The sequence below is a fragment of the Harpia harpyja genome, chromosome 7, assembly GCF_026419915.1.
Source record: "Harpia harpyja isolate bHarHar1 chromosome 7, bHarHar1 primary haplotype, whole genome shotgun sequence".
In the NCBI taxonomy this organism is placed as follows: domain Eukaryota; kingdom Metazoa; phylum Chordata; class Aves; order Accipitriformes; family Accipitridae; genus Harpia; species Harpia harpyja.
Window position 1 is genome coordinate 17,522,888 of NC_068946.1, and position 12,222 is coordinate 17,535,109.

A 12,222-nucleotide genomic window follows, 5' to 3' on the forward strand; every position below is an offset into this window, starting at 1 on the left:
TTTCCTGAAAAATCTGTTATGTTTATATTATGGATATTTTGTATTTTTTCTTTTCTTTTAGATTAAACAAATTTTAATATATTGAAATTTCCGTATTTTAGGTCTTAAATATCAAAGCGGTCCCATGGAAATCAATAGTCCTACTCAGAAACTCCTTATTAAATATATAGTTTTCACGACAGGACTTTAGTTTTACACTGTACCTCAGTTTTTGTCCAAACTATCACAGCTTTCAAAACAACCTAAGGATTACTAAGAACCCATACATTCAAGTAGTGGAAATAAACAAAAGACATTTTAAAAATACAAATATATAAATAAGAATAAAAATAGTCTTGGCTGTAATTGCTCACAATGAATGAATCTTAGTCATCAGACTATCAAAAATAAAGCATATCAAATAAGCTAGAACATTTAAAAAAGCAAACTACAGTATGAGATTTTCAAAGCCCATTTTACTTTTCCTCTACTTTTCATTTTTACAAAACTTGGACAATTCCTGAGGAAAGATGTAATAACGATCACTATTAAGATAACATAAGACACCACTTAAAATTATTTTAAGGTTCAGAGTAAGTTAAGAGAGATTCAAATCTGTTCCTGCTTCCCTCTTTCCCATGATGAAAATACTGATACTCTTACTCTGTTCTCCAAGTAGCTTAGTTTTGGTGCAATGGAGATAGGTGGCTTCAAAAGGAACCAAATACTAAGCAGGAAACTACTGAATTAGTATTAAGTGATTTGCTGCAAGAGCGACAGAAAATTAATATAAAATACAGTACCCAAGCATTACTTTATCTTCTTTTTCATGTTTTCTGTAATACAAGGAATAAGGTATCCTCTTCTAGCAGAGTATGAAAGAAATGAAGAAATTTAGTGCACCCACTGAACAGAATGTCATCAGCAAAATATTCAGTAGCCAATGCTGTCCGATTCTTAATGCTGAAACAACTCGATTCCATAATTTTCCAGTGTCTATAGTAAGTACTACAACACACTTGCACTTTATTTTACTATTTTAATCATGACCACAATTATTGTATAAACATCTGAAATGTAAGGAAAGGAAGTTGAAAGAAATAGCAGGAGAGCATAGTAAAACTTTTATTGCATACTACATCTTGCTTGGCTTGCTAATAAAAAACATTAAAATCACCTACAAAGGTTGTGGCCACATAAATCCTCCTCATTCAGTTTATAACCCCGACAATTTTTCCTTTTTTTTTAATAAAATAAACATGAAGATAATATGTAATAGGTAGTAAAAGTCACATTAATTAAAAAAGCAATGGTAAAACTGTTCTGTCTTCATATTCAGGGCTAGTGTATTCATGCAGCTCTTCAGACAGTTTGTGAACTGGTGCTAACAGTAAATTTAAACTTGAAACTGCTCCTGACAATGTCAGTTTTAAGGATCTGCCAAATCAATTCTTCCTACAGCCACTGCCTATGCAGTAAAGAAACTAGAAAGCACCACTGCTATAAACATATAACTATACCACAGACACTTGATACCTTTTTGACTAGACCTCTTATTAGCACCCATTGATAAATTTACAGAAATTATTTTCTACTATAAAAAGGAGAAACTTGAAGATCGAAAGCTGCTGCACTTCGCTAGTGTTTTGTTTCTTTTATGGTGGTTATTAAAACCATATTTTTCAATGATTAATAATCTGAGAGATTTGAAGAATAAGAGGAAGCTAACAATTATAAAAATATCTATCACTGATATGTAACTTTCTTCCAATTTTTAGCACTACAGCTTGTTTAACTTTTATTGCCACTATTTCAGAAAGTAATGGTATAAAAGGAAAAAACTTACTCTATGCAAAACATACTGCCCAACCCTACAGAAATAAAACAACTGTAATATTTTAGCTTCTGCTAAAACTTAAAAACTTCTTAGCAAATACCCAAGTAAAACACATTTCTCAGTTTAAAGCAGTATGATTGTTAATGATGCTGGATAAACACGCCACTCAAATGTGGGGACTATAACATAATTTGTACACTATAGACAAATGCCCAATGAGTTGCACAGTTGCTTAGAGGACTGAGAGCTTAGAGTCTCAGGACCAAGAGCCAAGAACCAGAGAAAGGCTCCTCGAGCTTGCTCAAGACTGACCATAGAACGATTAGTAGATTTAAGATGCTCTTCACCCACACTGAATGGAAAACAAATACTTAAGCTTTATAAAGGTGAACAGATTTTTTTCTAGAGAAGGAACAGTCTTCAAAATAAACTATTCATTGAAGACCTGTTCTATCTTAGAAAGCATATCTATGCTGTGTGGAAATACTACATGCAGCTTCTTGCATCACTTTTACCACTCCAGTTACCTCATCAATTGTATTTTTAACACCTTCTTTTCATTAAGCTAGTCTGTTACAAGATATAGAAAGACCAACAATCTCTGTTGAGTCAAGAAAGTGAGGAGTCACGGTGAAATTATTCTAGTACATGAACGTACTAGTAATTCTGAGTGCTAAGTTCAGTTACAGTCTAAATAAAGTGATATAATGATCATCCAACTTTTAATTTACTACTCCTTGATGGTGGGAACTTAACTTAATACATGCAATTAAAATTAATTTCTTAATTTAAAATTATGCAATTCAATATTACAACTCTAAGATACAAAGTCTATATAGGTACTGATATGCCAGGATTTTAAATATCTGCTTCTAATTACCATTAACAGGAATTATGAATGTAAAATCATCACTCATGAAAGAATGAATTCAGTATTATTTTACTGGTAGCAATTCTGAATGTGTTGACCTGATTCTTGTCATCACAGCATCACCACAACATAACAATAGAATATGCTTCTCTTTGTTTGTCAAAATAGTATTACACGTCATACAGATAATCAACCTTTTACAAGGCACAAAACAATATCTATGTTCATAGAATACAGATCTGCAGCGTAACTACATATATAACTTAATCTTGCATAAACAAGTGAAAACACTAATACAGAACTCAGCTTGATCATTTGCCAAGGAGAAGTAAAATAACATTGATGAAAATGCTGCAAAAAATTATGATGATACATGGCATGCATTTTGTTGCCTGGATTTTCATAGCAGTTTTGTAAGTCACAAATAACCATGTGCTATTCCCAAATATGTGCCCTATCCTTTCCTTTAAAAGGCCTGTGCTTGAAAAGCTGCTGTATTTATGATCAATGTTAAAATAAACAATGGTGCAATAAAATATAGAAACTTCTTCCAATTATAATTTTATTTTGTAGATTTAAATTTTGATTACGGTGCAATTAAACTTCAGCAATATTTTAAGTTACAGCAGCACATGCTGCATATGCTATACAATTCAATTAGGCGTGTTAAAGAGGTAATGCTGATTATATAATAGACATCAAGTTACTTCAGTTTTCTGACATATTCCAAAATATGTTGTAGTGTTGTCTTTTTTAATATATATTTTAAAAATTGTTCACAGAGATTAATATGAATTTTCTCTACTACAGAAGTATCCTATAGTAGAGTCAATTAACAAATTTAGATGCTTTCTTCAAATAAGTTGTCTAATTTCTGTTTGTTTCCTTGGAACAGCCATATGAATCAAGAAATTAGTAATTAAACATCACATATTCAGATCTAAATGTATAAAAAGTCCCCAAGATCATACATACTGACATATGGTATGGTATCATAGATACCATCGTATAATATTTATCAAATCACAACCTATATCAAATGCATGCTTCATGTATAATTCTTCCCATTGCAGTACTCAAACTGATTTAAAGATCCTAGAGTTAGAGCTAGTAACAGGTAGGCTGCTGCCCACTGTTTGGAAACCTAGCATTAAAAAAACAAATATATTTAACAAATGTGAAAAAAACGCCACTCTTAAATTCAGTACACATTATGCAATAAGTTCCAAAGAAATGTATGTATTGATAACCTGAGCTCAAAGTGAAAAAGAAAACATACCTAATGAAAAGAACTTTCTGATGTGCTTAATAAAACTGTATTTCACCCAAGCTCTGTATTTGAAAAATACTTTTTTGCATGTCATTATAGCACAGTGTAGTTTTGCTGTGAAAACAAAATGTATTCACATCATCACCAAGACAAAGCACACTCCTTACCTTCCGTGGGAACGGGTCAAGTTATAAACTATATGGGCTGCTTTGTCCCCTGTTATACAGTCCTGGTGTCAGCACCAGGCCAGGTGGGTAGCTCTGGTCAACTCAGCCACCAGAGGAGCTCAGAACCTCTCCTAGCATGCACTGCCTATCTCCTAGCCTGCAGCCTGGCACACACTTTATACAGCACAGCCTTACCCTATGCATCTTTCTGCTTCTGCCCTGCAGGCAGGATCATCACTGCGTACCCGCCTCCTTGCTGATACTGTTTGAGACTCCATTACCTCCAGTGGGAAGATAAGGAAGTTTGCCATAGTGATGGTGCCAAAATGCACTACTGCAGTTTCATAACCATGGAGCATAGTACGTAAAAGTAATCCAACACAGATGAGGACTTCACCCCCCTTGTACTCCTATCTCCACAGAAACACCTTTCCTTTCTTCCCAGAGCCACTTACATATTTGTCAAATAAATGGTTTTTTGGATAGTTCATCACATTATGTGAACTCAGTTTAAGAGTGATCTTATTCACATGTGTAAACTACTCCCTCATGCACCTCTGTCACGAGTCAGCAAGAGATGCCAGGCTGCTGCTGGTGCTGCCTTGGAGGCTGGGGGACATAATGTTGCTGCCCAACCCTGAACACCAGTGTTATCATCCCTGGCCCCTCTCTCAGCAGCTGACAGCGTTCCTTTCCCTTTTGCATCACAAGAAACTTGGGCTATGCATTGGGCTGAAACAAGTGCTAAGGAAGATTTTGGCTGTGTTGGTGCAGCGTAAAAGGTACAAGCTTCCTTCGGCCAGAATCATGGCTATGGACTGCAACTGCAAATGTACAAGCCTGCACAAGTAAACAACGTAAGTAAGCTGTTTTCTTCTTAAGGTATAGCACTAACAAGTAGCTATCACATCCATAAACCATCTTCAGGAGAGAAACTTTTGGCCTAAATATTGCCTTAATGATTTTTAATTAAACTAGGTGCTTTTAAACAATTTTAAGAGTTTAGCTCACATCTACTTCTATCAGAAGTACTAAGGAACAAAGTAATTTTAAACTTTTAACATAGTTTAAAGACTTTTTTTTTTTTCCACACAGCATAATATAAATGTCAGTATTACATTTCTGTGGAATTACCAGGTTATTTATTTCTTCTACATTGTCTTTCCACTCAAATATTTCATTTTGAAAAGTTTCTCCCAAGTGTTACCAGTTCTGCTTTGGTTGGGTTTTTGGTTTTGTTTTGGGGGGGAGGTGGGAGGATGGGGTTTTGGTTGGTTGGTTGGTTTGGGTTTGTTTGGGATTTTTTTGTTTTGTTGGGGTTTTTTTCCCCTTTTCTCCACTGAGGAATCTACAGGACCTCTGAATACCTGATATATAAAATCTACCTCCATGTCTACAGAATCCCAATGCACACTAGAAAAATAATACTGTAATTGCACAGTAGGCTGGGAAGATAAGAGATTTACATAGGTAGACATCAGTTCTTTAAATATAGCAAGACCGCACTAAAATATCTCTGAATGCAGTTTATAGAAATAGGCTTATTTGTTTTAACAGTAGGACTAATGCATTGCTCTATAATAAATATAAACTGTTTTAATTACATAATAGCTATTATATATAAAGACTATATGTATTGCATATGTACAGAATATATATATAAATTTTATACACACATGTACCTATATGTCCATATATAAAACCAGTGTGCAAGACCTGAAGCAAGAGGAAGAATCTGAATTTACAAATTTTAAGTATTACTGCATGCAGTGGATGTTGTTTTTCTTCAAACTAGAAAAACAAAAATAATTATTCTTTGAAAAAAAATGTTGCTACTTGACTTAAGTGCTAATTAAAAGAAATAGAAAATGAAAAAACTCCTACCCATACACGCCCTGTCATGCTCAAGGCTGGTATGTCAAATAGTGATTTATAACTATTAAAATTAATTTATAATATTTTCCCAACATGGGCTTGTTAAGTCATTATGAAGTTTAGTCCAAAACATCATAATTAAAAACAAAATCAATTTTATCAGTTATCAAAATGTTTTGATGCTACAAAATACTGCCAAATGTTTCTTCACTAATTCCTTCCACCAGGATATGTGGTACATCTTTTGTAAGAAGTATCTTCCCATTAAGACGACAAAATCACAAGCATAAGAGGTCTGAAATAACAATCAGAACAATTCTCTTAGCACATAAGCTATTGGACAGATTTGCCATGAAACTCAAGCCCTGTCCAAACAAAAATTGCTACATTCTTCTACTTTACATACAGTTTTCCCAGGGTTACCAGCAATTCTAAAGGGGCTTTTTACATAGATAGTCTATTTAAGCTAAGCAGCAGCAATTACACACAGTTAGATTCCCAGAACTGTAAGCACTGTCCCTACAAATTCTGTGCAAAATAAGAAAAAAGAGAGGATGAAAAAGTGCCAGCAAAAACCCCCCAAAACATCACGTGAGTGCAAGTAGAAAGCTTTAGGAAAACAGCAATGGCAGAACAGAGGATGAAATTCCTTAGAAGCTAATACAAGCTCATACATTCATTTACGGATGTTCCAAAGTACAGTTCATCTGCATTCATTTTGATTTTATTTTTATCCTATGCACTGTTAAAAAGTGTGGGAAAACTCTATTATTTTTTGGATGACTTAGTTTGACATGATCCTATCTTGCACTTGTAACAAGAGAAAAATACATCTTCTCCTAAAGGCTCTCCTACCACTAATAATGTCCAAATATTGATACTAGAAGTTCAAATAAGTTTTAAATTTTGCCATTCTTTTATTAACTTTCTAGATATTAACAAACATGTTTCATTTTACCTCAAATTAGTACTCCACTTTTAAAGCATTGTCAGGAACCTCAAAAATTGCATTTGTATTCTCAGTATCTAGTATACACTAATTTTTCATATGACTAAAGTACACATTGTAATCATCTCAATAACTGTTATAAGGCACACAGGTTTTACAAAGGTCCATATATCACTACAATGAACTAGTAAACACATTTAGGGACCATTACTTATTGATTTATTTGCAATTAGCCTTTACAGATGCTGTCCGTATTACTCCCCTTTGCATTTAATCACACAGTTTCAGGACAGGTAGTAACCGTTATTCCAAGCTCCACATAATGATAATTAATAAAAACAAAGCTGTAAGAGTACTTTGACAGGTAGGTACAAAGCACTCAACTTGCCAATACTAGAGAGCAATGGATTCTTTATAATAAAAAGCTAATTAATTGATTACAATAGTTGTTAGCAATAAGTACTAAGTCAAATAGTGATAATGCTGATTATCACTGTAACTCAGCATAAATATTTTCAGCACTGCAGGAAGTGGATACTACAGAATATGTAAGTGAGGTACTGCCAGACTGACTTCACAAACATGCCAGCAGTGAAACTGAAATGCTAAAAACTGCCTTAAGGTGCAAGGAAGCCAGTCTGTTCTAAATTCATCAAGACATAGATTATAAAGCCAGACCAGACAACATTTGTAATTTATTTTGGACCACATAAAGCCAAGACCATTGCACTTTCTTGAATTAATTCCTACTTGAGCTAGACATAGCTTAAAAAAAGCCATTATTTAGAAATTGTCAGTTTTTTCAAGACTGAAGAATTTACTGTAACTGCCAGTACATTTGCGAAATGCCTAGCTACATTCTCTGTTAAAAAGCAACACTTTATTTCTAACACAGAATGTCCTTAGATTCAATTTTCGTCTACTAAATCCTATTCTACTTTGTCTGCTAAGTAAAGAGTCCTATTAGGAATATATTTTGTTCCCTTTGTAGATAATCACAGTCAACGATGAAGAACTCAATTAAATTTTTGAAATTATACAGACGGCATAATGGGACACATTTTTCAATTTTTTGCTAGCCTCATATTCTCTACCCTAATCACACCACCGTCATATGCAGAAATAACAATTTTCCTACCTTTCCTCAATATTCCTTGCCTTAGACCTGTTAGCACTGCATCACTGTCTTTAGCAGAGCACTGCGTATGGACACTTGTTCAACCATTTACAATATACTTTTTTTATCACTCCTTTCCAGTAATGACATCTGTTCCATGTGTTTCTAGATAACTTTAACAGACATTGTAGTAAAAAAGTAGATTTTTATTTCTATTTAGTTTACCAAGTGATCCAGACTTCACCTCCTCATTTACCTGGTCTCTTCATGAAATAAGACCTCTCCAGTGTGTCATATTAACTTTATCAGTAGCTCTGAATCAAATACTAATCAGATTTTTGAGAATCTTTTCTTCCAAGTCACATATCAAAATGCTAAATAGCTTATGAGAAACAAAAATATTTCTGAAAACATTTGATGATTCTCCCTTTAAGGCTTCTTGTCAGACTTTACCATATTAGTAACATTATTTTATGTTGACTTTGTACAATTGCTTACTGTGGGCAACTCTATCTCCTACAATCACAGGATAATTTGTATTAATGTCAGTACTAATCATATACACTTTTTAGTTCTCTCTATTCTAGTTCTCCATTTCATGAGTCACTTTTTACATCTTAATAGTTTTGGAACTATCCACAGATTGCTGGCACAATCTCACTGAGACAATTTCTCAGTACATGTGATGGGTTAACCCTGGCTGGATGCCAGGTGCCCACCAGAGCCGTTCTATCACTCCCCCTCCTTCTCAGCTGGACAGGGGAGAGAAAATATAACAAAGAGCTTGTGGGTCGAGATAAGGATAGGAGAGATCACTCACCAATTACTGTCACGGGCAAAACAGACTCAGTTTGGGGAAAATTAACTCGATTTATTACAAATCAACTGGAGTAGGGTAATGAGAAATAAAACCAACTCTCAGAACACCTTCCCTCCACCCCTCCCTTCTTCCCAGGCACAACTTCACTCCCGGATTCTCTACCAACCCCCCAGCGGCACAGGGGGACGGGGTTTACGGTCAGTTCATCACACGTTATTTTCTGCCGCTTCATCCTCCTCAGGGGGAGGACTCATCACACTCTTCCCCTGCTCCAGCGTGGGGTCCCACCCACGGGAGACAGTCCTCCACGAACTTCTCCAACGTGGGTCCTTCCCACGGGCTGCAGTTCTTCACAAACTGCTCCAGCATGGGTCCTTTCCACGGTGTGCAGTCCTTCAGGCACAGACTGCTCCAGCGTGGGCCCCCCACGGGGTCACAAGTCCTGCCAGAAAACCTGCTCCGTGGGCTCCTCTCTCCACAGATCCACAGGTCCTGCCAGGAGCCTGCTCCAGCGCGGGGTTCCCACGGGGTCACAGCCTCCTTCGGGAACCCACCTGCTCCGGCGTGGGGTCCTCCCCGGGCTGCAGGTGGATATCTGCTCCACCGTGGACCTCCATGGACTGCAGGGGGACAGCCTGCCTCACCATGGTCTTCACCATGGGCTGCAGGGGAATCTCTGCTCTGGCGCCTGGAGCATCTCCTCCCCCTCCTTCTTCACTGACCTTGGTGTCCGCAGGGTTGTTTCTCTTACATGTTCTCACTCCTCTCTCCGGCTGCCAAATACCGTCTGTCCCAACTTTTTTTCTTTCTTAAAAATGTTATCACAGAGGCATTACCACTATCGCTGATTGGCTCGGCCTTGGCCGGCGGCGGGTCCATCTTAGAGCCGGCTGGTATGGGCTCTCTCTCGAACACAGGGGAAGCTTCCAGCAGCTTCTTACAGAAGCCACCCGTGTAACACCCCCCCACCACCAAAACCTTGCCACACAAAACCAATACAGTACAGAAGGAGATAAAAGAATGGAATTAGTTTATTACCACCTGACTCCTAAGATTACAAAGCTGAAAGACTGAGCTTTTGTGTGGGATACCAAAACCTGCAAGATTTTATTCAATTCTTGAAACCAAGTCCATGTACTCTCAATAGAAAAGTAATTTGTTTGTCACTTAGGACAGATGGCATGGGGACCTAAAATGAGTTTCAGTCTGAAACCCAGCAATGGTTTACCCAATAGATCTGTTCTATTTTTGTATTCAAAATCATATATCCTTAGAAAGAATGCAAGTAACAGTTTGTATTGCTTTTTATTACCATTAGTCCCTCAAAACCAACTAATTTTGAAATGGAACTAGATTCTATTGGTCTTTTTTGGTCTCCCTCTTCAAAGTGTAGAATACCCTTTCACATGCAGCAGCTTTCTGTTCCGTCCACTCTGACAAATTCAGAGCGAATATCTGAAACCAATTATCCACAACTGCTCATCTACAGACAAAACCAAGACAACTTGCAATTTCATTCTAAATCTAGGCACTTGGGCACTGCCTTAACAGTTTCAAAGCTTTTGTTGGAGATGTCAAATTTCATTCATCAGTAGCTACAGCACAGGATGAGTATGAAGAATGTGGGCATTAGCTTTATTAATTTTTAAGAGTGCAATATATCAATATACCTCTGTGGGCTCAGAGAGTACAGTCAGAGATACAAGTGGGTAAAACCCCACAGAATTCACTGACCACAGTTTTGAGCCTAATGCTTAAAGAGACAATACCAGAAATCTACAACAGAGGGAGAGAGATAAAACCCAACTCTACCCAGAGAAATTAAAAATTTATCTGATCACAGGTTGTACCAGCCTGTTCTAATTCACAGGGTATTTCTAGAGATAAACTCTGGATAAAAAAAGTCTTAGAAAAACTAAAAGATAGTCTGGATGTAAGGGGAGCAAGACAGTAGTGGGAAAAAACAGGCTGAGAAGTGGACACTCCAAAGAATTCTGCCTTAAAGCATACTGAACCCAGCAGCATACAAAATTAGTTTAGAGAAAAATAAAATAAATCGTGCAAACAGGGCATGTCACCCAGCTTTCTAGGAAAGTACCCTCTCAAGTTCTTATTTTGACTATCCTTTATCTTAAACTATTGCCTTTGTTTCCTCCATCTACCCCTCTAATAAAGGCTTTTTCTTGTAACTTTCCCAATTCTTGAGAATCTACAGAGGTTCAAACTCTCCCTTAAGCCCTGATTCACTGGTCATAAAATTATGTCTAACTGCCCTTTGAATATGACTCTCCCTTATCCTCTGTAATAACCCATGCAAAAATGTAATTAATCTATTCTAAATCTGAATTTCGCTCCCACTTGTATTATGAAATTATTTGTTTTAGTAAATGTCCATCTTCTACCTCATCTTCTTGGCATTTTTCTCTGTGACTTTAGTAAAAGCTTTAGAATTGCAAGCCACCTTAACACATTCCTCTTTACAGTAAACCCAAGTGGGTAGGAGTAGGCAAATTAGATTTCCTTTGCCAATATTCTACCTGCATCAGAAGTCCCCTCACATTCTCTATTGATTTCACAACACAAAAATTCCACTGCACCTTTCCATAAACAAATTTAACTGTAGCTTTTTTGCTGTACTTTTGTCCTCTGAAATTATAAATCATAATAATCTTCTATCCCTTTGTTTTTTATCATCTATAATCTGTATCATTGCCTCATTCTTTGTTTACTTGCAGTTCATCGTAATCTGCCATGTTCTTACCAACTTTTCACTCTTTTTTCTAGCTTCCATGTATTCCTAGATACTTATATGGTATGTGGAAAACGACATGGAACATAATCATTCCAGTTATGCAGAAAGAGAGAGACTTGCACTGCCACCTTCCCCATTTTAAGTCCTACTCCAACTGGCATGTATTTCAAAGTGTTCTTACAGTGAAAACAACATAAGCACAGGAGTAGTTCCAGGAAAACAGCATTTCTGGAAAATGCCTTTTGGATCTGTGTATAAAATCTATTTCTGCTGGCAGGTCTTCTTCAGTTTCTCATTTCTGATGTAGAATGCGTGATTGTCAACTTCCACTTGTTGGTATTCAAGCAAACATAGAATTGTTACAGCTCAGTTTCATCTGCAACACAAGATTCACAATCACCTGTTCTCCTCTATGCTTCCCCAAGCTTATGTTAATTTCTGCATTACGCTGCAAATTGCCTTTTTATTGCAAACTCCCCAAAGATCCAGTCATCTTACAGAGCTACCTTGTCTTCCTCACCTGTCATTTCATTCTTTTGTCTTTCATTTCTACCCTCAGTTGTCACACCAACACCTTAAATCACT

At 36.5% G+C, this 12,222-nt stretch overlaps 1 protein-coding gene across 1 annotated transcript in view; it reads right to left on the bottom strand.

The window, feature by feature from the left end:
* Nucleotides 1-3,540: 3,540 nt before the first annotated feature.
* LOC128144185 (sperm-associated antigen 16 protein-like) overlaps nucleotides 3,541-12,222 on the bottom strand; it is a 58,778-nt gene continuing 50,096 nt past the window's right edge. The window contains exon 10 of the mRNA XM_052792654.1: nucleotides 3,541-3,831. Within this exon, the coding sequence (XP_052648614.1) occupies nucleotides 3,736-3,831 (96 nt within the window). The 3' untranslated portion in view covers nucleotides 3,541-3,735. The remainder of the gene's footprint in view (nucleotides 3,832-12,222) is intronic.